Genomic DNA, 26,084 nt, shown 5'->3' with positions numbered 1-26,084 from the left:
TCAGCCACCAATTGTGCAAGTTCTCCCACTTAAAAAGATGAGAGAGGCCGGTAATTTTCATCATAGGTACACTTCAACTATGACAGACAAAATGAGGGAAAAAAATCCAGAAAATCACATTGTAGGATTTTTTATGAATTTATTTGCAAATTATGGTGGAAAATAAGTATTTGGTCACCTACAAACAAGCACGATTTCTGGCTCTCACAGACCTGTAACTTCTTCTTTAAGAGGCTCCTCTGTCCTTCACTCGTTTGTTTTTAAGCCTTGGATTTCTAATCCTCTAATGTTGTTATTGGATCTGATTTTAATAGCTAGCATTTCGATGGCCATAACGAATAGATATGGTGACAGTGGACACCCTTATTTAACTCCTCTTGACAATTCAAAACTCTCTGAGAAGTAGCCGTTATTTACTGTTTTACACCTGGGGTTGCTATACATTATTTCTACCCTTTTTTATAAGAGAATTACCAAAATTGAAACAATCCAGGCATTTTTTTTATTTTTTATCCAGTCTTACTTTATCAAATGCCTTTTCAAAATCCGCTATAAATACCATTCCTGGCTTCTTAGATGTTTCATGATGTTCTATTATTTCTAGTAGTTGTCGTATATTATCTCCAATGTAATGTAAAATGTAAAAAACCTGTCTGATCCGGATGAACAATACCTGGTAAAACACTTTTAATTCTGAGTGCTATACATTTTGCTAGTATTTTTGCATCACAGCATTGAAGTGTAAGGGGCCTCCTGTTTTTTAGATAGACTGGGTCTTTATATTTGCCATCTGGGTCTTGTTTTAATAATAGAGAAATCAAACCTTCCTGCTGAGTACCTGACAGACTCCCATTTCTATAGGAGATGTTATAACAATCTAACAACGGAGCTTTTAGTATATAAAAAAAACTACCAGTAAATCTGTTCAGACTGAACAGATTTAATAGCCTCAAAGTTCTTCCTCTGTAATTTGGCCTTCGCACTGATCTTTCTGTACATTTGTTAATTTTCCATTTGTTTTAATTATTTGGAAAGAATTCCTTGCCTGATATAATTAGCTTCCTCTTTTAAAATATAATTCGGAGAATCATAGATGACTCCGTCTTCAGTAACGAGTTTCTGAACGAGTCTGTAATACCTACATGTTTCAAGCAGACCACCATAGTCCCTGTGCCCAAGGAAGTGAAGGTAACCTGCCTAAATGACTATGTGGCACTCACGTCGGTAGCCATGAAGTGCTATGAAAGGCTGGTCATGGTTCACATCAACAGCATCCTCCCGGACACCCTAGACCCACTCCAATTCGCATACCGCCCCAACAGATCCACAGATGACGCAATCTCAATCGCACTCCACACCGCTATTTCTCACCTGGACAAAAGGAACACCTATGTGAGAATGCTGTTCATTGACTACAGCTCAGTGTTCAACACCATAGTGCCCACGAAGCTCATCACTAAGCTAAGGACTCTGGGACTAAACACCTCCCTCTGCAACTGGATCCTGGACTTCCTGACGGGCCGACCCCAGGTGGTAAGAGTAGGCAACAACATGTCTGCCATGCTGATCATTAACACTGGGGCCCCTCAGGGGAGTGTACTTAGTCCCCTCCTGTATTCCCTGTTCACCCACGACTGCGTGGCCAAACACGACTCCAACACCATCATTAAGTTTGCTGACGACACAACAGTGGTAGGGCTGATCACTGACAAAAATGAGAAGGCCTATAGGGAGGAGGTCAGAGAACTGGCAGTGTGGTGCCAGGACAACAACCTCTCTCTCCCTCAATGTGAGCAAGACAAAGGAGCTGATCATGGACTACAGGGAAAGGCGGGCCGAACATGCCCCCATTAACATCGACGGGGCTGAAGTGGAGCGGTCGAGAGTTTCAAGTTCCTTGGTGTCCACATCACCAACAAACTATCATGATCCAAACATATTAAGACAGTTGTGAAGAGGGCATGACAAAACCTTTCCCCCCCTCAGGAGACTGAAAAGATTTGGCATGGCTCCCCCAGATCCTCAAAAGGTTCTACAGCTGCACCATCAAGAACATACTGACCAGATGCATCACCACCTGGTATGGCAACTGCTCGGAATCTGACCATAAGGCGCTACAGAGGGTAGTGCGAACGGCCCAGTACCTCACTGGGGCCAAGCTTCCTGCCATCCAGGACCTATATAATAGGCGGTGTCAGAGGAAAGCCCATAAAATTGTCAGAGACTCCAGTCACCCAAGTTAGATTGTTTTCACTGCTACTGCACAGCAAGCTGTACCGGATGGCCAAGTATAGTAGCAAAAGGCTCCTCAACAGCTTCCACCCCCAAGCCATAAGACTGCTGAACAATTCATAAAATCGCCACCGGAATATTTACATTGACCCCCCCCCCCCCCTTTGTACACTGCTGCTACTCGCTGTTTGTTTGTTACCTATGCATAGTCACTTCGCCCCCACCTACAGATTACCTCAACTAGCCTGTACCCCAGCACACTGACTCGGTACCGGTGCCCCCTGTATATAGCCTCGTTATTGTTATTCTTATTGTGTTTGTTTTTATTATTACTTTTAATTTAAGCCTACTTTCATCTTCTTGAAATGCACTGTTGGTTAAGGGCTTGTAAGTTAGCATTTCACGGTAAAGTCTGCACTTGTTGTATTCGGCACATATGGCAAATAAAGTTTGATATGATTTAATTTGGTTTGTAACAAAAGCCTGCACACTCTGTAGTGCTATAGAGCTAGGATTGGTAACCACTGCCATAGATGTTGCATGGCAACCCCCGAAAAACAGTATAGAAATCAAAGCCGTCCTGACGCACAGAGGAAACAACAGAGCTGTGTGCAAACAGTTTCGGGAAGTCTAAAGCTGAACACACCACCACTATGGCTGTTGTTCTCGCCCCTCACCTGCCATTCACTCCCCTTAACAGATCAAATAGGACTGGGTACGTGAAAGCAACATGGCAGAAACTCCACCTAGCCTACCTGAAAGCTAGGTGGAGATATTCCTTACACCTATCCAATGATCTCAGCTCAGTGATGGGAAGTGAACAAGGGCAGATGGCAGGGAACAACTCTGTAACAAGAACCCTAACGACAGTTACAGCTGTACCCTAGCAAAGCCACAGACAGGAAGTAGCTTTGGGCTGAGAGAGGAGGGGGGAGAGGTTGATGAGGTGTGGTGACTCACAGGAAGGGCTTCAGCCTTGTCCAGATACACTGCCAAGATAGCTGCCGAGGGGGGGTCAGAAGTCTTACTGGACACCGTCATGCTCTCGTTCCTCTGAAGAACCTGGGGGAGGAGTGGAGAGGGGAGAAGGGAAGAGGCACTCAGCTCTAAGCAATGTTCAATCTGCACATTCCTTCACTACGGGCTCACTGCCAGTGTACACAGTCACCACAAAGTTGAACCATACAAGACAGCCTGAGCATCATATTCCTTTCACATTGACTGCGGGAGGAATATTACGATAGGGAGGATATGGATGCAGACCTGTTCCAGTCGCTCCGTATTGGGCAACAAGACCAACCACTCCAGTCTGAAATGGACACGTCCTGACTTGGTTTCTTTCAGGGTGAACCACTGAGAAACAAAGCATAAGTATACAGATTGTGGTGATAATGTAATGGGGAAAGCATAGACATTACTTCTAAATGGGTTGTGAGTCATCTTGTTAAATTGTTATCTTGTTAAATGTCTAACTTTATCAGACATTCAATAATACAAATAACTCACTTCATCAACAACTTTGGACTTCTTCACGATACCCAAATCTATCTTGGTTCTGGAGGAAAATGGAAAAAGAGGGAGAGAGACAAATAGAGAAATAAACAAAAACAGAGAGAAATCAAGACGATGGAGGAAAAAAAAGGAAAGGAGAACCAGTAGTTTTTAAGGACAAGAGGATAACACTACATTTAAAACACTAGGAGACTTTATATCCTTCTCCTTTTGACTCAGTGGTAGGACTATGAGAGGTGAAAGGTCAGGGGAGTCAGTAAAAAAGTGGCAGTGCGGCACACAGAAACCCATGGACAGGCAGGCAGGCAGAGAGATGTAGCTACCTCCCCAGAAAGTCATCATTGTCTGGGTCTTTGTCATAAACCTCCACCTCCAGCTCCTGACCTGGTACTTCATGGACTATGACCTGACACACACACACATGGACATACACAACACCATGAGGACCAAACACAGGACATGAATGAGGAGACAATGTGGCTGTGTACTGTATATGATTACTCAGTTGGCAGTGGATTTCCCTTAATAGACACACACATATAGGGGAATCCCAACTCCGTTACCGGACCAATGTATTCTCTACCAAGTAATCCATTATCTTCCTAAATAAAGGTATGTAAATCATGCTATTTTTCAACAGTAAATGCAACACTAATATGTGGCAGTGACATTCAATGAAAGAGGAATGAGTGATTTTACAATCCTCCGGTTCCTGGCCCCCTCACCTCATACATCTCTCCCCACTTGGGACAGACAGTGTTGTCCACAACGTGGGAGGTGAAAGTCTGAGGCCCCACCCTACACAGAGCATACGGGTCAGACAACCCCGCTATCACTCCCTTCATGTAGTTGTCCTTAGCTGGCAGGTCATCAGCCTCCAAGAGGTGGATACGTACCACACCCTAAGAGAGAGAGAGAAAGAGAGAGAGAGTGAGAGGGGATTCAGAGAGAGAGGGTGCAATGGAGTATTTCAGGAGGGAGGGAGGAAGGGAGGGAGGGAGGGAGGGACAGTGAAAGGATTGATACTGGTATAAGCTTTATTATGTGTAATGTTTGAATAACTCTGGGTCAGAGTTCATTTATCAAGGAGGTTGACAGTACGCTCAGATAAGATACATAGAGTCTGTGGTCTGAGTAAATGTGTGTGTTTAAGGAGTGTTTGTGGAGTGTTTTTGTGGAGAGTTTAAAAAATATGTAGATATATTTCTAGGGGGTAGATCAGCTTTAATATTGCAGATACTGTAGATTGTGGGTTCTATCAAAGTAATTGTTTGCATCATTGCACCAGATGTCGGGCATACAACGATACCTTTGTTTTTAAGCCTTGGATTTCTAGCCCCTTGATATTATTGTTGGATCTGATTTTAATAGCTAACATTTCAATGGCCACAATAAATAAAAATCAAATCAAATTTATTTGTCACATACACATGGTTAGCAGATGTTAATGCGAGTGTGGCGAAATGCTTGTGCTTGTGCTAGTTCCGACCATGCAGTAATATCTAACAAGTAATATAACCTAACAATTCCACAACAACTACCTTATTCACACAAGAGTAAAGGAATGAATATGAATATGTACATAAAAATATATGAATGAGTGACATATGAATGAGTGATGCCCGAACGGCATAGGCAAGATGCAGTAGATGGTATAGAGTACAGTATATACATGAGATGAGTAATGTAGGGTATGAAAACATTATCTAAAGTGCCATTGTTCTAAAGTGGCTAGTGATAAATTGATTACATCAATTTTTCCATTATTAAAGTGGCTAGAGTTGAGTCAGTATGTTGGCAGCAGCCACTCAATGTTGGTGATGGCTATTTAACATTCTGATGGCCTTGAGAAAGAAGCTGTTTTTCAGTCTCTCGGTCCCTGCTTTGATGCACCTGTACTGACCTCGCCTTCTGGATGATAGCGGGGTGAACAGGCAGTGGCTCAGGTGGTTGTTGTCCTTGATGATCTTTTTAGCCTTCCTGTGACATCGGGTGGTGTAGGTGTCCTGGAGGGCAGGTAGTTTGCACTCGGTGATGCGTTGTGCAGACCTCACTACCCTCTGGAGAGCCTTACGGTAGTGGGCGGAGCAGTTGCCGTACCAGGCGGTGATACAGCCCGACAAGATGCTCTCGATTGTGCATCTGTAAACGTTTGTGAGTGTTTTTGGTGACAAGCCAAATTTCTTCAGCCTCCTGAGGTTGAAGAGGCGCTGCTGCGACTTCTTCACCACGCTCTCTGTGTGGGTGGACCATTTCAGTTTGTCCGTGATGTGTACGCCGAGGAACTTAAAACTTACTCCCCTCTCCACTACTGTCCCGTCAATGTAGATGTGGGGCTGCTCCCTCTGCTGTTTCCTGAAGTCCACGATCATCTCCTTTGTTTTGTTTACATTGAGTGTGAGGTTATTTTCCTGACACAACACTCCGAGGGCCCTCACCTCCTCCCTGTAGTTGTTGGTAATCAAGCCTACCACTGTAGTGTCGTCTGCAAACTTGATGATTGAGTTGGAGGCGTGCATGGCCACGCAGTCGTGGGTGAACAGTGAGTACAGGAGAGGGCTGAGAACGCACCCTTGTGGGGACCCAGTGTTGAGGATCAGCGGGGTGGAAATGTTTTTTACCTACCCTCACCACCTGGGGGCGGCCCGTCAGGAAGTCCAGGACCCAGTTGCCCAGGGTGGGGTCGAGACCCAGGGTCTCGAGCTTAATGACGAGTTTGGAGGGTACTATGGTGTTAAATGCTGAGCTGTAATCGATGAATAGCATTCTTACATAGGTATTCCTCTTGTCCAGATGGGTTAGGGCAGTGTGCAGTGTGATGGCGATTGCGTCGTCTGTGGACCTATTGGGGCGGTAAGCAAATTGGAGTGGGTCTAGGGTTTCAGGTAGGGTGGAGGTGATATGGTCCTTGACTAGTCTCTCAAAGCACTTCATGATGACGGAAGTGAGTGCTACAGGGCGGTAGTCATTTAGCTCAGTTACCTTAGCTTTCTTGGGAACAGGAACAATGGTGGCCCTCTTGAAGCATGTGGGAACAGCATACTGGGATTGAATATGTCTGTAAACACACCAGCCAGCTGGTCTGCGCATGCTCTGAGAACGCGGCCGGGGATGCCGTCTGGGCCTGCAGCCTTGCGAGGGTTAACACGTTTAAATGTTTTACTCACGTTGGCTACAGTGAAGGAGAGCCTGCAGGTTTTGGTAGCGGGCCGTGTCAGTGGCACTGTATTGTCCTCAAAGCAAGCAAAAAAGTTGTTTAGTCTGTCTGGGGGCAAGGCATCGTGGTCCGCGATGGGGCTGTTTTTTCTTTTGTAGTCCGTGATTGATTGTAGACCCTGCCAAATCTCACATGTCTGAGCCGTTGAATTGCGACTCCACTTTGTCTCTATACTGACGCTTAGCTTGTTTGATTGCCTTGTGGAGGGAATAGCTACACTGTTTGTATTCGGTCATGTTTCCTGTCACCTTGCCCTGATTAAAAGCAGTGTTTCACACTTTCAGTTTTGCGCGAATGCTGCCATCAATCCACTGTTTCTGGTTGGGGAATGTTTTAATAGACGCTGTGAGTACAACATCACCGATGTACTTGCTAATAAACTCGCTCACCGAATCAACGTATTCGTCAATGTTGTTGTTCGCCGCAATGCGGAACATATCCCAGTCCACGTGATCGAAGCAATCTTGAAGCGTGGAATCCGATTGGTCGGACCAGCGTTGAACAGACCAGAGCGCGGGTGCTTCCTGTTTTAGTTTCTGTCTATAGGCTGGGAGCAACAAAATGGAGTCGTGGTCAGCTTTTCTGAAGGGAGGCCGGGGGAGAGCCTTATATGCGTCGCGGAATTAGAATAACAGCGATCTAGGGTTTTGCCAGCTCTGGTAGCACAATCGCTATGCTGATAGAATTTGGGGAGCCTCGTTTTCAGATTAGCCTTGTTAAAATCCCCAGCTACAATAAATGCAGCCTCAGGATATGTGGTTTCCAGTTTACATAGAGTCGAATGAAGTTCTTTCAGGGCCGCCGATGTGTCTGGTTGGGGGGGAATATACACGACTGTGATTATGATCGAAGAGAATTCTCTTTGTACATAATGCGGTCGGCATTTGATTGTGAGGAATTCTAAGTCAGGTGAACAAAAGGACTTGAGTTCCTGTATGTTGCTATGATCACACCACGTCTTGTTAATCATTAGGCATGCACCCTTCTTCTTACCAGAAAGATGGTTGTTTCTGTCGGCGCGATGCGTGAAGAAACCAGGTGGCTGTACCGACTCAGATAGCGTGTCTCAAGTGAGCCATGCTTCGTTGAAACAAAGAACGTTACAGTCTATGATGTCTCTCTGGAATGCTACCCTTGCTCGGATTTCGTCTACTTTGTTGTCAAGAGACTGGACATTGGCGAGTAGTATGCTCGGGAGCAGTGTGCCATGCGCCTGTCTACGGAGCCTGACCAGAAGACCGCTCCTTCTGCCCCTTCTACGGCGCCGTTGTTTTGGGTCGCTGGCTGGGATCCGATCCATTGTCCTGGGTGGTAGGCCAAACAGAGGATCCGCTTCGGGAAAGTCGTATTCCTGATCGTAATGTTGGTGAGTTGACGTTGCTCTTATATCCAATAGTTCTTCCCGACTGTATGTAATGAAACCTACGATTTTCTGGGGTAACATTGTAAGAAATAACACATAAAAAAACAAAATACTGCATAGTTTCCTAGGAACGCGAAGCGAGGCGGCCTTCTCTGTCGGCGTCGGAAGTCGGAGGATATGCCGATAGTGAACAACCTTGCTTTACTTCTCTTGACAGTTTAATACTTTCTGAGTAGCCATTATTTACTATTTTACACCTGGGTTTACTATACCACTGTATAAGTGATTCTCCAAAATTAAAATAGTCAAGACATTTATATATACATTCTAGTCGTACTTTATTAAAAGCTTTTTAAAAAACAGCTATGAATAACCAGGCCCGGTTTCCTCAATTTTTCATAGTGTTCTATTGTTTCCAGTACTTGTCTTACATTATCTCCAATGTATCGTCCGAGTAAAAAAAACTGTCTGATTAGGATGAATAATATCTGAAAAATACCTTTTTTATTCAATGCGCTTTGCATTTTGCTAGAATTTTTTCAGCACAACACTTAAGTGTAAGGGGACTTCAGTTTCTTAGGTGGACTGGATCTTTATATTTTCCACCTGGGTCCTGTTTCAATAATAGTGAAATCAGACCTTCTTGATGAGCATCTGATGATCAAACATTTTTATAAGAGTGTTTAAAACATGCTAATAACGGACCTCTGAGTATATCAAAAAAGGTCTGATATACCTCAACTGGTATGCCATCCAGCCCTGGTGTTTAAGGCATTAATTGCATCAAGAAGTTCCTCTGTAATTTGGCCTTCACATTATGTCACACCCTGATCTGTTTCACCTGTCCTTGTGCTCGCCTCCACCCCCTGCAGGTGTCACACATCTTCTCCATTATCCCCTGGGTATTTATACCTGAGTTTTCTGTCTGTCTGTGCCAGTTCGTTTTGTTTTGTCAAGTCAAGCAGCGTGTTAGTCCGTGCGCCTGCTTTGTCCTTTTCTCTGTTTTTTTGCTAGTCCTCACAGTTTTGACCCAAGCCTGCCTTGACTTTGAACCTGCCTGCCTGACCTTGAGGCTGCCTGCCACTCTGTACCTCCTGGACTCTGACCTTGTTATGATCTTTTGCCTGTCCACAACCATTCTCTTGCCTGCCCCATGAATACTAATAAATATCAGGGACTCGAACCATCTGCTTCCCGTGTCTGCATCTGGGTCTTGCCCTGTGCCCTTATACATTAGTCTTTCTGTAAAACTGTTAATTTTACACTATTAAATAAAAAAAGAACGTACAATTAACTTCAATTAGTGGAAATGGAGGACACTGAAATTAAAACATATGCTTAAAGTATTTTTCTTCCTTTTTGAAAATATAGTTTGGTGAATCATGGATGACTCCGTCATTCGTAACAAGTTTCTGGAGAGTGTTTGTGGAGTGTGTGGTCTCACCCTGGGCAGAGGAGAGCGTAGCTGGGCAACGTGCAGGTCTGCTACCAGGGGAACAGTCAGGCGGTTGGGCAGAACCAGGAAGGAGGCGATGGCGTCCATTATCATAGTGTCAGACATGATGCTGAGAAACACAGAGAGCGAGCACACGACTTCATATATACAGTAGATACGGAAGTACACATATAGTAAATACAGTAGTACAGCATTATACAGCCTGGTCAGGTGGCATATCACGTCATAGCACAGTGTTGATGGTATCATGTGATGTAGTGAAGTATAGTTTTGTGTTATGTGTTATATGAAGTGAATTATCATCACATTACATAGTGACTCCAATTACAGAACACTAACAACAGACAGAGTCAACCTCACTCACTTCAGGCCAGGGATGTCCAGTAAGTTGGTCAATCCAGTCCAGTTGATGTCCAGTTTCTGCAGGACAGGGGTGAAGGGATGAGGGAAAAACAGAGGAGCAAATGTTGGGGTTCAGGACTTTCAATACAAAGAGAAAGGGAAGTACGTAAACAAATGGAGGCATGGACAAGTAACCGGGAGTGGACGATAGTGGTGTTGGGGGGGGAAGGGGATAGGAAGGGAGAGATGGACAGACTTATGGTAGGTGTGGAGGAAAGAGAGGGACTGTCCCAGGTACCCACCGGCCTGCGGATGAAGAACATGGTGACCGCGCCCACGATGGGGACATCTCCAATCAGAGGCTCTAGAATCACCCTCATCATCCCATGCAGCTGAAAGAGGCAGGAATATGGATACATTAATATAAAATGAATGGCAACAATAAAATGTTTATAATGGGTTTATAAAGGGTTTATATGTACTTTATAGACTGAATTATTTGTTTATATATAAAAAAAGAGATGGCATTTGTAAATGACTAAAACCCTGTTAATTATAGTCTTACGGGTACCTTACTGTAGAGTGGGAACAACATCCCTTCATGCCTCTCCCTTTCTTATTTTCTTTGTCAATTCATTCTTTCTCTCCCTATTTTCGATAATCTCCCACAGCCACATCATAGACTAGAGAAGATAAAACATACCTGTATTCCCTTGACTCCTGCTTTGCAGAAATACCTCTTCACCTCCACATTAATCTCAACGTTTCCAACATAGCTGCATGGTAAAAGAGAAGGATACTGTAACACATTGCAATCAATAATGGGTCCTTGTATAACGGATATGATCTTCAATACCCAGTAGATCTCATTTTGAAGAGAGAGTGAATGGTGCTTTTGAGGCCTGGTGTCATGCCCTGACCTTAGTTATCTTTGTTTTCTTTATTATTTTGTTTAGGTCAGGGTGTGACGAGGGTGGTATGTGTGTTTTTGCTTGTCTAGGATTTTTGTATATCTATTGGGTTTTGGTATGTCTAGGTAAATGTAGGTCTATGGTGGCCTGAATTGGTTCCCAATCAGAGGCAGCTGTTTATCGTTGTCTCTGATTGGGGATCCTATTTAGGTTGCCATTTCCATTTTGGTTTTGTGGGTTATTGTCTATGTGTAGTTGCCTATCAGCACTCGGTTTATATAGCATCACGTTCATTTTGTTTGTTTAGTGTTCTTTCTTTATTAAAAGAAGTATGTATTCATAACACCCTGCGCCTTGGTCTCATCAATACGACGAACGTGACACCTGGAGGAAAGTCAAACATGGAAGGGTTGAAGGTCACCTGATGTACACGTCCAGCAGAACTTGTCCCCTCTCATTCTCTGTGTGTGCTTTCACACCCACAACCTTCATGGCCTACAACACACACACAGCATAGTTACATACAGAACATAATATACACTAAATATAACAGTTGTTGTCAAATTATAATTTTACAATTATAAAAGGTCATTGACCAATATGTCTGAAGTTCACTTCAGTGAGAGTGAAATTAAATCTTGTGCTGTGTTTAAACAGTGTCACAGCGTATCCGTATGATGAGACCTGTAAGCAGTGTGTTTAATGGTGAAATTTATCTTAGAAGTTACCTTGTCCCCAAAGTCCACCTTGGTGAAGGTGAGGGTCTGGAGGTGAGTGCTGGAGGAACGGATGGAGGGAGCGATAGTCTCCACCAGCAACTTTTCCAGATACTGACCCACAAACGGCCACACCTGCTGCAGAATCTGAGGTGGGGGACAGGGAGAGGAGCAGGGATGATGGTCATAGTTTGTGTAATGCACACCAAGCAATTGCTTTTCAGCAATACTAAATCAGGTTATTACAACATTCTGAGGGAAACACAGATAGACTTGTTCTACCACCTGCTACTTAGGAGTTAACATTTTAAGAACAAGCACAACTATCTCAAAGGGATACTCGTACACAATCTGAAAATAAGAACTAGGGCAACATGCATGTTTCAGCCTGCAATGCAGACATCTGTCTTTTCCATGATGGCACAGGCATAGATACACATATTCAGGATTCTGGGCCACTCATAGCTGTAGATGTTTTTGTTCCGCCTCCACTGTTTATAATATGGTTCCTATAGAAACCCATTCGATCTCTGTAAGTGTCACGATCGTCGTATGAGTGAAACCAAGGCACAGCGTGGTATGCGTATATTCTCTTTTAATGAATGAAAACACTTAACAAAACCAACAAATGAACCGTGAAGCTATACAACTTAGTGCAGACAGGCAACTAAACATAGTCAATAACCCACAACACAAATGAGGAAAATGGCTACCTAAATATGAACCCCAATCAGAGACAATGATAAACAGCTGTCTCTGATTGGGAACCATATCAGGCCAACATAGACATACAAAAACCCTAGACATACAAAAACTAGAGTACCCACCCTGACCTAACCAAAATATATAGAAAAACAGAGATATCTAAGGTCAGGGCGTGACAGTAAAATTCTAGGGGGGGTTTCATGCTTGTATAAAAGCAGCACAAGACTCCTTCCCTGGTGGACAGTGAGTATATACACTGAACAAAAATATAAACCCAACATTTAAAGTGTTGGTTCCATGTTTCATTAGCTGAAAAAAAAGATACCAGCAATTTTCCATATGCACAAAAAGCTTTTTTCTCTAAAATGTTGTGCACAAATTTGTTTACATTCCTGTTAGTAAGCATTTCTCCTTTGCCAAGATAATCCACCCACCTGACACATTTTGAAGACGTCTTGAGATACAGCCGGGCTCTCAAGACACTGAATTATGTCTTGAGACATTTTATCTGTGTCTTCAAGACATCTCTCAAGACAGTAATGGAAAATAGTTATACATCTTGAGACATTTTATGTTGGAGTGTCTTCGGGACAAGTCTCTGAATGTCCTCGAGTTGCCCAGCCAGAGCCCGCACTTGAACCCGATCTAACATCTCTGGAGAGAGCTGAAAATAGCTGTGCAGCGACGCTCCCCATCCAACCTGACGGAGCTTGAGAGAAACTCCCCAAATACAGGTGTGCCGAGTTTGTAGAGTCATACCCAAGAGGACTCAAGGCTGTAATCGCTGCCAAAGGTATTAGGCTAGTTGAATGTACTGCCAAATTCTCTAAAGCGACGTTGGGGAAGGCTTGTGTTGTGGTATTGTGTTGTGTGACAAAACTTCACATTTTAGAGTAGCCTTTTGTCCCCAGCACAAGGTGCACCTGTGTAATGATCATGCTGTTTAATCAGCTTCTTGATATGCCACAGCTGTCAAGTGGGTGAATTATCTTGGCAAAGGAGAAATGCTTACTAACAGGATTGTAAACAAATTTGTGCACAACATTTTAGAGAAAAAAGCTTTTTGTGCATATGGAAAATTGCTGGTATCTTTTATTTCAGCTCATGAAACATGGGACCAACACTTTAAACGTTGAGTTTATATTTTTGTGGAAGTATATATTGCAAAACTCAAGCTTCAGTAATGAAATAGATCAGTTGGTGTAGCATTTGCGAGGCACAGCTGGGCATAAATTCCAATAATTTACAAATAGTTCGCTTTTTTATTTGACTGGATTGATGTACCTGCATATGCTGGTCATGGTGCTTTCAAGACAACTGGGAAATAGGGGCGAGGGGTGGGGGGGGGGGGGTGTGCGGGGGGTCAAACCATGACTTCAGCGTCAAAGTCGGATCTCGAGAAAGATGCCAGAGTTTCTGACTTGGAATTCCGAGTTGGATAACTGTTAAACTATTTTTCCCAGCCATAAAATGTCTCAAGACATAATTCAGTGTCTTGATTGACAGGCTGTGTCACAAGACGTCTTCAAAAGTGTCTCAAGACGTCTTGAGATGTCTCAATTGATTCAGAGGGGTTGGGTTAAATGCGGAAGACCCATTTCAGTTGAAGGCATTCAGTTATACAACTGACTAGGTATACCCCTTTCCCTTTCCAATTGCATGTCACAAGACATCTCAACACAAAGGTGAAGGCTGCATATGTAAATCTAAAGAATGAGTCATCAACAACACTAACAGCAAGGGTTTCTGGTGTCTAGAGGCCAGTAGAGTCTGCTGATGTCCCTGTAGCAAACCCGACTCAAATCTCTGCTTTGTCCAAAAGATAGCGGCGCTCGGACCTCGTGTTCCCAATGTAGCGAACACAATCATTTCAGTCTTGGCTGAGGAGGTCTATTCTTAGCAACACAGCCTGGTTTTTCAGGGCTGGAAGAGAGGACAAATATTGCCATTTGATTGGATTTCCTGTGAGTCAACCAGCACTAATGTGGAAAGGTTGACAGAGTAGCCTGGCTCTGGGCCTGCTGCCTGCTCTCTGCTGCAGGAGAGGATAGATTGCTGCGGGTGCCTAGACACAGTGGCGAGGCTACTGGAGTGGGTGTCCATGTTGTAACATGGTAGTGTAACAGCAGCAGCGCTAGTCTCTCAGACAGCTACCATGCCCCACCAACCATCTATCAACACAGCACCTGGCTCACAGAGACAGAGATAGGCATGTGTGTTTACTATGTGTTTAATGGGAGAAGTATGCATAGGGTTTCTCTTTATCCTCTCTAAAGGGCAGCCATCTGTGAGCAGAGGGAGCCAGATGGAAAGTACAGTAGGGGGTGATATAGTAGTACCTTATTGAGCCACTCCACCTTCTCCACATCTGGGAAGTTGACCTGTAAGGAATTAGAATATAAATCATTCACATATAGAACAGATTTAGGAATTCAGCAGTTGTCTAGTCATTTGCATATGCACTATAAAGTGTAATCTGATCTGACTAGCTTTTCCCAGTGTGTTTGTCTGATGTTGTGTGTTGTAAATTGTGCTACAGCGAAAAAGGAACTGTCAACATCCAAAGGGCAGGAAGTAGGGGTGAGAAAGAAGTACACCACCATCTCAATGGCTTATTTTGTCACTAAACAAAACTATCTTATAGTGTAAATCATTCAAACACCATTCTTCACCCATAGCAGACTAGACTCTCTGCCAAAGGTTATGTTGTGACCAGTAGTTGGGATATCTCGTTTCTTCCCCTTATCTGTTATTTGGAAATAGAGGCATTCTCTCTGACTCACTCGCTCCTTAGTCCCAAGAGAAGATATATCGAGAATGGCCTAATATAGAAGCAGCTGAGGAAGCGGTGGAATCATACATAGCGAGAGAGAGTGAGAGAGAAAAAGAGAGAACGCATCAAAAGACCACACCTCAATCAATGCATCTCAAATGGCCGTTCTAATCTATACCTCGGCATCAATATGGTCTGCAAGCTTCAGAGCATTACTTTACTGGGTCCTTTTGGGAAGAAAGATCAATTATCCACTCAGCTCAGCTGCATGGGGGATGATGGCCTTGGCTACTGTAGCTTGGATACAGTATACCAGCCCCACAAATATTAATTGCAGTTTGAGCCAAAGATTTTGTCATGTACATGTAGTAACTGTAGAATAATATTGTTCTACCCATGTTCCAAATTATTGTATATCCTATTAGCGCAGTTATTATTTATATATTTTATATCATTTACATCCTTTCTGCACGTTAAACGGGTGTCTTGACTCTCTGTGATCACTAAAGATCCCGTGGCACTTATCGTAAGAGTAGGGGTGTTAACCCCGGTGTCCTGGCTAAATTACCAAACTGTCCCTCATACCATCACGGTCCCCTAATCCTCCCCAGTTTACAATTGGCTCATTCATCCCCCTCCTCTCCCCTGTAACTATTCCCCAGGTTGTTGCTGTAAATGAGAATGTGTTCTCAGTCAACTTACCTGGTAAAATAACGGTAAAATAAATATCAAACTATGGTTTAGGATACATTTTAGACGATCTCTTTGGTCCAGCGATAGGCTATTTTCTGTAACCATGCATGTGCATAGCCTATTGTGGCATTGTGTGTGAAGATTTTGGAAGACTGGCTGGTTAGGACCATACTAGCCTAACCGGATAGAATCGAGGACGTCGTGTTGTGGCATCTGATAGGGGGCTTTAAATCCAGAAACACTTGGTGAACCAAGTTAACTTATTGAAGTGAGTGACAGACCGTTATCACACATTTCTTACCCAAGCAGGGAGATCCTTTTTACTTCTGAACATTTTCATGGATGTATATTGTTTCTCGTTGTCATAGTGGTGAATGGCGGTCCGCAGACGAGCTTCTTTTGCCTCGCGCGAGTGCCTCCATCCCGTGTAGACCATAAGCCCGAAAACCAAAAAACTGGCGCTAACCCGGTAGTATCCTGCAAGGTACACGGGCAGCAAGGCACCTAGGCACTTGCCAAATGTCCAAAGAACCGATACAGCGTCAAAACCCGGTGGCTTCATTTCTCCGCTATTCGGTGCTTTATTATCGGAATGGACCGACCCAGATGCATTCTTGGTGGATTCTCCCTGTCCCGAGTCCGGATTTTGCATCGTGTTTTTTTTTTATATCAAGATTCTCACAGAAAAAGTAGTCTAGCTAGTGCAAGTTCTTCATTACTTCCTTTCCAACAGAGACTATCTATTGTACAACTCTGTATGTACAACTGTTCTAGAATCTAGCCAATACCGTTAGCAGAAGCGAAACACGCCCAGCCCATGAAGAGAAAAGCCGCAGTCGAAATATGTGTACTCATTCGTGAATGCGCGTGTCTGCCTGCCTTCTTTGCAACCTGGTCTCAAAGCATGTCGTATTATTCTGTACGTAAATGACTCACACTCCATTTACAATGCTAAATTTAATTTCGTATGGTATGTATTAATGTGTGGATGTCTATCAATCATTTTGAATGATATGTTACGATTTGTATGATATGTTACAAATTGCTTAACAATTCGTGCAATATGTTATGAATTCACAAACTGTGTTGTTGAAAACGTTAGCTAGGTGGCTAGTGCTAATGTTAGCTAGGCTAAGGGTTAGGGTAAGGTTAGGAGTTAGGTTAAAGGTTTTAGGTTTAGGGCAGGGGTGTCAAACTGCTGTTTTTTGGTTTCTGCTTTCAATAAATACCTACGTGTGGGGAGTTCTTTACTAATTAGTGACCTTAATTCCGCAATCAAGTACAAGAGCAAAAACCCACAGACACTCAGCCATCCGTGGAAGGAGTTTGACACGTGGGTTAATGTGGAGATAGTAGTTGGCAAACAATTCATTCTGTGTTCTTGGGGACATTCAAAGTTGTGGTACCTTTCCTCCGATTTACGTCTCGACACAATCTTGTCTCGGCGTTCTATGTACAATTCCTTCAACCTCATGGCTTGGTTTTTGCTCTGACATGCACTGTCAACTGTGGGACATTATATAGACAGGTATGTGCCTTTCCAAATCATGTCCAATCAATAGAATCTACCACAGGTTGTAAAACATCTCAAGGATGGTCAATGGAAACAGGATGCACCGGAGCTCAATTTCAAGTCTCATAGCAAAAGGTCAGAATACTTATGTACAGTGGGGCAAAAAAGTATTTAGTCAGCCACCAATTGTGCAAGTTCTCCCACTTAAAAAGATGAGAGGCTGGTAATTTTCATCATAGGTACACTTCAACTATGACAGACAAAATGAAAAAAGAAATCCAGAAAATCACATTGTAGGATTTTTTATGAATTTATTTGCAAATTATGGGGGAAAATAAGTATTTGGTCATCTACAAACAAGTAAGATTTCTGGCTCTCACAGACCTGTAACTTCTTCTTTAAGAGGCTCCTCTGTCCTCCACTCGTTACCTGTATTAATGGCACCTGTTTGAACTTGTTATCAGTATAAAATACACCTGTCCACAACCTCAAACAGTCACACCCCAAACTCCACTATGGCCAAGACCAAAGAGCTGTCAAAGGACACCAGAAACAAAATTGTAGACCTGCACCAGGCTGGGAAGACTGAATCTGCAATAGGTAAGCAGCTTGGTTTGAAGAAATCAACTGTGGGAGCAATTATTAGGAAATGGAAGACATACAAGACCACTGATAATCTCCCTCGATCTGGGGCTCCACGCAAGATTTCACCCCGTGGGGTCAAAATTATCACAAGAACGGTGAGCAAAAATCCTAGAACCACACGGGGGGACCTAGTGAATGACCTACAGAGAGCTGGGACCAAAGTAACAAAGCCTACCATCAGTAACACACTACGCCGCCAGGGACTCAAATCCTGCAGTGCCAGACGTGTCCCCCTGCTTAAGCCAGTACATGTCCAGGCCCGTCTGAAGTTTACTAGAGAGCATTTGGATGATCCAGAAGAAGATTGGGAAAATGTCATGGTCAGACGAAACCAAAATGTAACTTTTTGGTAAAAACTCAACTCGTCGTGTTTGGAGGACAAAGAATTCTGAGTTGCATCCAAAGAACACCATATCTACTGTGAAGCATGGGGGTGGAAACATCATGCTTTGGGGCTGTTTTTCTGCAAAGGGACCAGGACGACTGATCCGTGTAAAGGAAAGAATGAATGGGGCCGTGTATTGTGAGATTTTGACTGAAAACCTCCTTCCATCAGCAAGGGCATTGAAGATGAAACGTGGCTGGGTCTTTCAGCATGACAATGATCCCAAACACACCGCCCGGGCAACGAAGGAGTGGCTTCGTAAGAAGCATTTCAAGGTCCTGGAGTGGCCTAGCCAGTCTCCAGATCTCAACCCCATAGAAAATCTTTGGAGCGAGTTGAAAGTCCGTGTTGCCCAGCAACAGCCCCAAACATCACTGCTCTAGAGGAGATATGCATGGAGGAATGGGTCAAAATACCAGCAACAGTGTGTGAAAATCTTGTGAAGACTTACAGAAAATGTTTGACCTCTGTCATTGCCAACAAAGGGTATATAACAAAGTATTGAGAAACTTTTGTTATTGACCAAATACTTATTTTCCACCATAATTTGCAAATAAATTAATTAAAAATCCTACAATGTGATTTTCTGGATTTTTTCCCCTAATTTTGTCTGTCATAGTTGAAGTGTAAGTGGGAGAACTTGCACAATTGGTGGCTGACTAAATACTTTTTTGCCCCACTGTACTTATTTGGTTTTATTTGTAATAAATTAGCAAACATTTCTAAAAACCTGTTTGTGCTTTGTCATTATGGGGCATTGTGTGTAGATTGAGGAAAACATTTTAATTTATACATTTTAGAATAGGGTTGTGACGTAACAAAATATGGAAAAAGTAAAAGGGTCTGAATACATTCCGAATGCACTGTATACCTATATTTGTTTACTCAGACACCAGTGACCCATTCAAAACCTCTTTGGGTTGTGAACCACCAGTTTAGAATCGCTGATCTAAAGAGTTGCGCAACTAATTAAGTGAACTGTTGCAGTGTACTGAAGTGCTGAGAAAAGCATTATTAGGAATTGTTTTAATCTGTACAAATGTCTATTAAAAAAAATCCGCCCCCAGTCATGTTCTTTTGGTCCGGGAGACTGACAAGCACAACTGCGGGGGGGAAATTAACTCAAGGATCCCCCAAAGAACATAGGCCTAGGCCAATATATTATATTTCTGAGATGCACCCTCCTTTGAAATGGCAAAATTACCCACATCCAATTGGCAATACAGGACAGAAAATAAGTTCACACACTAAAGTCCATGCGCTTGTTTATTTTAAATTTGCAGAGTGCGCGTTCTTTTCCAATCTCCGCTAAAGCCTGTGAGAGCAATATAGGCTGGCAATGACAAAGTATCCGGTACTGATGCAGAATCAAGAGCTCTTAAATTGTTTACAATAGCCACGTGAATGTTCATACCTGAAGATGGATTGTCAACACCAGCCTATCTTGTGTTTGGTTTACAAAGGGTGTTACCAAAGATGGTTTAGCATGGTGTTGTTCCTAACCAAGATAGTTAATGCCATAAGTGTAGTGGTGCATTTTCTTTGATGTTTACAAAATACTTTTTTCCCCCAAGTGATAAATATACACTGTGTACAAAACATTAAGAATGCCTGCTCTTTCCGCGACAGACTGCCCAGGTGAAAGCTATGATCCCTTATTGATGTCACTTATTAAATCAGTGTAGATGAAGGGAAGGAGACAGGATTTGTAATCCTTGATACATTGATTGTGTTTGTGTGCCATTCAGAGGGTGAATGGGAAAGAAAATATGTAAGTGCCTTTCAGTAGGTACCAGGCACACCGGTTTGTGTCAAGAACTGCAACACTGCTGAGGTTTTTCACACTCAACAGAAACCCATGTGTATCAAGAATGGTCTACCACCCAAAGCCAACTTGACACAACTGTGGGAAGCATTGGAGTCAACATGGGCCAACATCCCTGTGGAATGCTCTAACACAATGTAGTCCATGCCACAATGAATTGAGGCTGTTCTGAGGGCAAACATTTGGGGAGTATATATTTTATTTTACAGTATGTTAGTATTTTAAGTATCTACCCGAGGCCATCGGTTCACACATTCATCTGACTGCATAAAATGTTGACAAGTACATTTGGAAATGATCCATAACACGTTTATTAAAAGTGTTTCTTTTCCAAGCTTACCTATTCCCTTCATGATTGACTTGCGTTTGTTTGTGTGTAGGCTCTCAGCTGAGTTTAGGCTTGAGCATTAAATCTAGGGTAAAGATACCAATGCATCAAGCACTGAAAAATGTATCTGATGGTGTCAGTCAATAACCATATCCTCACACTATAACATTACTCGGAATAACTTAATTAATTAGCAATAAAACAGGAGATCCATTTTCTTGTGGTTGTTATTCTCATTAAATGTGTGCAATGCACAACTTCAACATTACACATTAAAAATCCACAAACAAAAATAACAGAAGCTAACTGAAATGTCACAATCCCCTGGTAATCAAGACATCAGTCAAATGTGTGAAAAAACTGAATATCGCCATGACTGACATATCTCCAGTTTGTCGTTATTTTTGCTGCCTGTGTTTGAAGGAGGCCGTTTGGCACACCAACCTTTAACAAGGTCGGAGGTCACCTCAGAGGACCACCTGACTTTGTAACGCTGCCACAGAGCAGGGTGTGTGTGGCGGAGTCATCCTATCAAAGTTAGCCTTTTCTTTGCCTATGGCGTGTGGGCATTAGGGTTCCCCCACAACTTTGCCCCTCGAGTCAGTCAGCTGCTGTGGGTCAATTGAAACTTGAAAGATACATTCTGCATACCATCCCCATCTTTAGTTCCATGGGAGAGTTCTACAGAGTTTGCCAGAGAGTGCATCAGTGAGGTATGGTGGTGATCCTCATACTCTGGCTGGCAATAGGATAGGACACCATTGGGGTAGTGGCGTGGCTTATAGTGATGCAAGGTAGAGGCTGCGCCATGGATACAGCCACCGGTGCCACAGAAACAGTCACAGGTGCCATGGAAACAGGAGGCACCATGCCCTGGACGATGGTCTGAGCCAGGGCGGCCGAGAGCGGGGTGATCTCGGGGTTGAGGTGGGGCGGGGGAGCACTGGGTGGGGCGGTGTTGGATGGGGGTACTGTAGGGGCACCAGTGGGGGCCACTAGGTCCTGTTGGGTGAGGGTGACTGTACGAGGCTGCAGCCCGGCGCTGCTCAGGGTGGTATGGGTCTGGGCGATGCTGTGGTTGTAGGAGCTGACCGCACCCACAGGGGGAGCCAAGGTCTGCTCAGAGGGGGCTGGGGTGGAGGACAGGGTCATCACCGACACCTTGGTCTGGCTCCGGAACTGGGCATTCTGTTCCAGAAGTACCTCGTTAGTGGCCATGAGGTTAGACACCTGAAGAAGAGATTAAGGTGTTTGAGGAGTGATCTTAAAAAGGTTAATAGATTCATTGTATTATGTGTGGTTGTTGATTTATGTGTGGAGGGTTGTTGATCATCTCCTGTCTCCTACACTGACCTGTTTCTTCAATTCCTCCACTCTCCTCCTCAGCAGGGCATTCTCCTCCTCCAGAAATCTGTACTCCAGGGGCCGAGGCGGGAGGGCCGCCTGCATCCCCAGCTCATAGTGCCCCCCTCCGTTCCCGTCCAGCCGGAGCCCCTCCAGCCTACGTCTCTTCAGCTGCAGCATTGTGTGGTCCAAAGGGGACTCCAGGGGCCCTGTCTCATACAGACCACTCTCAAACAGGGAGTCGTACACCGAGCAAGGTCCCCTGTCAAAACGACGCTGTCCTGAGGCCATGGAGAGGCAACCCCCCATCCCACCTACCCCTACTCCCCCCACCCCTGATATACCTGGATCTCTGCAGCCTCCCAGGCTGGGACATCCCATCCCCATCATGTTACCCCCACCTCCACCCCCAACCAGTCCGGCCATGCCCCCACAAGCACCCACCCCAACACCTCCTACCCCGCCGCCTGTGTTCACCATCCCACTGGCCCCCGGGCCCATCACGACCCCGGCACCCACCCTGGCTTGCTCAAACTCATAGTCCTTCTTGACGTGGCGGAACTTGCACTTGTTGCCCCGCTGGCATTCTCCCTTTAGGAAGTCCCTGCAGATGGGGACCTCCCCTCGGCTGTGTGGGAGGTCCATCGGGGACAGGCCCAGTCCTGCAGCCACTTTCCCCCTCAGCCTGAGGGGCAACTCCCCTGACTTCTTATAGTAGTCCTCATCCTCCTTGGAGCCGTGGACGAAGCGGCAGTTGGAGCGGACGCACTCCTTGTTCTGGTGGTCGTGGCAGAAGACAAACTCATTCTTCTGCACCCCGAGGTCCGGCACCTCATTGAAGTCTGGGTGTTTGAAGCGGCAGCGTTTACCCCTCTTACACACGTTCCTCAGAAAGTCCCTGCAAACCCCATCCGGGGCCGGTCCTGACCCCGGGCCCCCTGCTCCACCTCCCCCACAGTTGTTCCCATTTCCCAGGGCCCCTACTCCACCCATGCCCCCAGAACCAGAGCCACTGCCTCCACCTCCCACTGATCCCCCTCGGCCCTCTCTTGTGCCCCCTCCTAAACCAGACGCCGGCACACCTTCCTCGCCCACACTAGTACCCAACCCACCACTGCTGCAACCGCCTGAGAGGTAGGCGCTGTCCCGGTCAGGCATGGCGCTCAGCCCAGCGCAAGGGGAACACAGCACTCATGTGTGTGGGCAAGTGACTTATTCCAACAGCCTTTTCTGTTCCCTGATAATGAGTGTAAGTCCAATGCTCTTCGGACCAATGCAATCCTCTACCCGGGCATCTGAAATATACATGTCAAGTTGGTTGTGTTATCAAGTTAAATACACTCTTACTGACAGTTATCAAGCTAGTTAGCTAAATCAATGTATACATAGGCAATGGCATCAGCCAGAACAAATGCTTGTTCTGAAATCATTGATTGGACAAACAGAAGTGAGTAGAACGTTTAATTATACAGACCAAAGACCGGGACAGGACCATTAAACATGTCTTGTCTGGCTGTTTGGGAGGTAGTAGCCTAGCTAGCCGCTACAGCCGAGCTAGTTAGCTGGTTAGCTAAACAACATGTTAGCTATTTAGCGACTTAACGTTAGCAAGCCGAATGAGAGCTAGTTATGGCTATTCAGCTAGCTAGATAGCCACAATATTATAACACCCGCCGTGGTTATCTAGTTACAAGCTGCAAAGTCACATCATGGTACAATTGTGCAAGTAAACTATAGGGATTCCACTAGTATGTTGAAGGTGTCTGATTATAGAGCTAGTTATCGTTAGTTTGCTAACAAGCTAGCTAGCTAACGTTACCTATGATTAACCATCAAGAACTTACCAAAATGCTGCCTCGAGAAGTATTTTACGCAGAAGAAACGATGTATTATCTACTTTCAATGTCAGCTGGTGGGATTTCTGTTACGAATGTGAGACGGCTAACGTATAATTTGTGACTTAATTCCTCTGGCTTTTCTCAACACATTCTCTTTGCTGACTATTGTCCCTGCTGTGTTATTGAACACTCGGGGTCGGTCCTCCAAAGACTCAAAGCACAACCCCCAGAGAAGGGGGGTTAGAACAATGTCTACCTCTATTGATCCAAAATGTTCTCACAAACCGTCTGGCAGATTTTTGTGCTATTTACTGGATGTATTGGAGGACAACAAATAGAACAATGAGATTATGGTTGTAAAAAAATATTTGACAAAACCAACACTAGAGATACTGCGTCTGCGCTGATGATGACAACAGAGTGCCCTCTGGTGGGGGATTCAGACACGACGGTGACCCTGTACCTGCCTGGATAAATTGTGGGCGGGGATATTTACAGTGCAGCTGTAAAACATGAACAAGATGCTGGCGGTGGTTCTTTATAGCCTACAAGGCCTAATTGATAGCTGCACTAACCTTTTAGTAGGTACCAGCTGAACTTTGGTGTGTATGTAGTTTGTCAAAAATAATCTTCTAAATATTCCGAGGAGGGAGACGACTTTGAACACGACCGTGGCTGCTGCTTATTTACTAGACCTGGCATGCTATTAGCTTACTAGCTACTAATGCAAGCATTAGCAAGCCATGTAACTAGTGCAAGCAGAGAATCCACATTTTGATGATTAGCCTAGTTTGACACCAACATTTGTGTGTATACAATTTATACCCCAATACAGCGTTATGCAACTTGTGTGTGTGTTGCCTGAAGACATCATATGCATATGTACACTGTTGGTATGCTGACATGAAGCTTGTACGTTTAACTTTGCTTTTGTGTGGTTACGAGCGGGACACCACTCCTACTAGAGTTACAGTGAAGAATAACTGTGTGTGTTGCATTGAAAAACATCGTTTTGCTTAGACTTCATGTCTTCACTGCAGCAGGTACAGTATAGGCAATGCCACATCTTTCCTCTGGGATGCTGCTACTGGGCTCGTTGTGGTGTGTTGTGTTCCTATGGCCCTGTGACTCTGAGGCTACTACTAGAGACTACTATGAGGTGCTGGGTGTTCCACAGTCTGCCACTGACAGGCAGGTCAAGAAGACCTTCCATAAACTGGCCATGACATACCATCCAGACAGGAACAAAAGTCCCAATGCAGAGAAGATTTTCAGGGAGATAGCTGAAGGTAAGGTCCTAGGCTCAACTTTATTTTTCTCTCTTTGATCAGTAAGAGCTGAATATATATCGTACTGTATGTAATAAAATACGTCTTTGTATGTGCTAATATATCTTGATCATTTTAAGATAAAGCTGACATTCTTTGCAAAGAGTGTGTTGCAACCAATACCTGCAGACAGAGGCAGGTTGTTTTGTCTCATACTGCACTGCACTGCACTCAGACCACTAAAACACCACATTAACCTTTCAGAATAGGCTACCTGTTTTAAGCTTAGGTAATGTAGCAATGTGTTCTGGGTAATTGTGTGAGTGAATGGACTGAGAGACTTCAGAGCTGCCAGTGCTATGGTAACAGAGTGCTCCTCTCTCCACTTCAAGCATACGAGGTGCTCTCAAACGAGGAGAAACGGATGCGGTATGACCAGATGGGTCATGAGGCCTTCCAGACTGAGGGGGAGGATGGGGGTAAAGAGGACTGGGCTGGGGATGGAGGGGGCCAGGGCTCCTTCTACTTTAACCTGGAGGAGCTGTTCCAGGGCCTGAATATGGACGAGGACCCCTTTCTGGAGGATGTGGGGGACTCCTGGAGCTTCCAGTTGGGGGGAGAGGATGAGTATCAGGCCTTCCTGGGTAGCAGCTTATTTGACCTCTCGGGGGATCCCTCTAGCCAGATGGGGCTGGGGGACCATGAGGAGGGGTTTGGGGAGCAAGAGGGACAGCAGTTCTGCTGGAAGAAAACACATACAGACAGCAGTGTTGAGGAAGTGTGTGAGGGGGCATGATCTATCTATGTTTTCATGGGCTCATATAATGTTTGCAGTCAGATGGGTTGAATGTGCAATAAAGTTACAGTGCCCTTACATTGATTATGTCTGGTGTTGATTCTGTCACATAACAGCACATAGCACCTGTGTTCCATAGTATAAAGTGGACATTGGAAACGTTATATACTATTGAATGAGCTGTGCTACTTTTATAGTCCAAAATAAGTTCCAGTAGTTTAC

The 26,084-nt window shown here is 44.4% G+C and overlaps 3 protein-coding genes across 3 annotated transcripts in view; 1 reads left to right on the top strand and 2 right to left on the bottom strand.

Moving 5' to 3' along the window:
* Positions 1 to 16,666, bottom strand: part of LOC139412641 (uncharacterized) — a 91,784-nt gene extending 75,118 nt beyond the window's left edge. Inside the window, exons 1-13 of the mRNA XM_071159322.1 lie at positions 16,222 to 16,666; positions 14,794 to 14,835; positions 11,762 to 11,896; positions 11,455 to 11,528; positions 10,826 to 10,898; positions 10,425 to 10,514; positions 10,145 to 10,200; positions 9,769 to 9,889; positions 4,470 to 4,646; positions 4,068 to 4,150; positions 3,739 to 3,787; positions 3,496 to 3,585; positions 3,193 to 3,294 (exon numbers count right to left, since the gene is read on the bottom strand). Of these exons, the coding sequence (XP_071015423.1) occupies positions 3,193 to 3,294; positions 3,496 to 3,585; positions 3,739 to 3,787; positions 4,068 to 4,150; positions 4,470 to 4,646; positions 9,769 to 9,889; positions 10,145 to 10,200; positions 10,425 to 10,514; positions 10,826 to 10,898; positions 11,455 to 11,528; positions 11,762 to 11,896; positions 14,794 to 14,835; positions 16,222 to 16,572 (1,443 nt within the window). The 5' untranslated portion in view covers positions 16,573 to 16,666. The remainder of the gene's footprint in view (positions 1 to 3,192; positions 3,295 to 3,495; positions 3,586 to 3,738; positions 3,788 to 4,067; positions 4,151 to 4,469; positions 4,647 to 9,768; positions 9,890 to 10,144; positions 10,201 to 10,424; positions 10,515 to 10,825; positions 10,899 to 11,454; positions 11,529 to 11,761; positions 11,897 to 14,793; positions 14,836 to 16,221) is intronic.
* A 4,446-nt stretch (positions 16,667 to 21,112) lies between these two features.
* LOC139413579 (zinc finger CCCH domain-containing protein 10-like) lies at positions 21,113 to 23,998 on the bottom strand. Its single transcript, XM_071161100.1, has 3 exons — positions 23,805 to 23,998; positions 21,970 to 23,255; positions 21,113 to 21,846 (listed from the first exon to the last, which is right to left on the bottom strand). The coding sequence occupies exons 2-3, from the start codon at positions 23,116 to 23,118 to the stop codon at positions 21,322 to 21,324; spliced, it is 1,674 nt and encodes a 557-aa protein (XP_071017201.1). The 5' UTR covers positions 23,119 to 23,255; positions 23,805 to 23,998; the 3' UTR covers positions 21,113 to 21,321.
* A 612-nt stretch (positions 23,999 to 24,610) lies between these two features.
* On the top strand, positions 24,611 to 25,862 carry LOC139412640 (dnaJ homolog subfamily B member 5). The gene is made up of 2 exons (XM_071159321.1): positions 24,611 to 25,087; positions 25,459 to 25,862. The coding sequence occupies exons 1-2, from the start codon at positions 24,856 to 24,858 to the stop codon at positions 25,860 to 25,862; spliced, it is 636 nt and encodes a 211-aa protein (XP_071015422.1). The 5' UTR covers positions 24,611 to 24,855.
* Positions 25,863 to 26,084: the final 222 nt, after the last annotated feature.

The sequence above is a fragment of the Oncorhynchus clarkii genome, chromosome 7 (assembly GCF_045791955.1).
Source record: "Oncorhynchus clarkii lewisi isolate Uvic-CL-2024 chromosome 7, UVic_Ocla_1.0, whole genome shotgun sequence".
NCBI classification, from domain to species: Eukaryota; Metazoa; Chordata; class Actinopteri; order Salmoniformes; family Salmonidae; genus Oncorhynchus; species Oncorhynchus clarkii.
The sequence above is the reverse complement of the archived record's forward strand: the minus strand, read 5'-3'. Positions and strand labels throughout refer to the sequence as shown.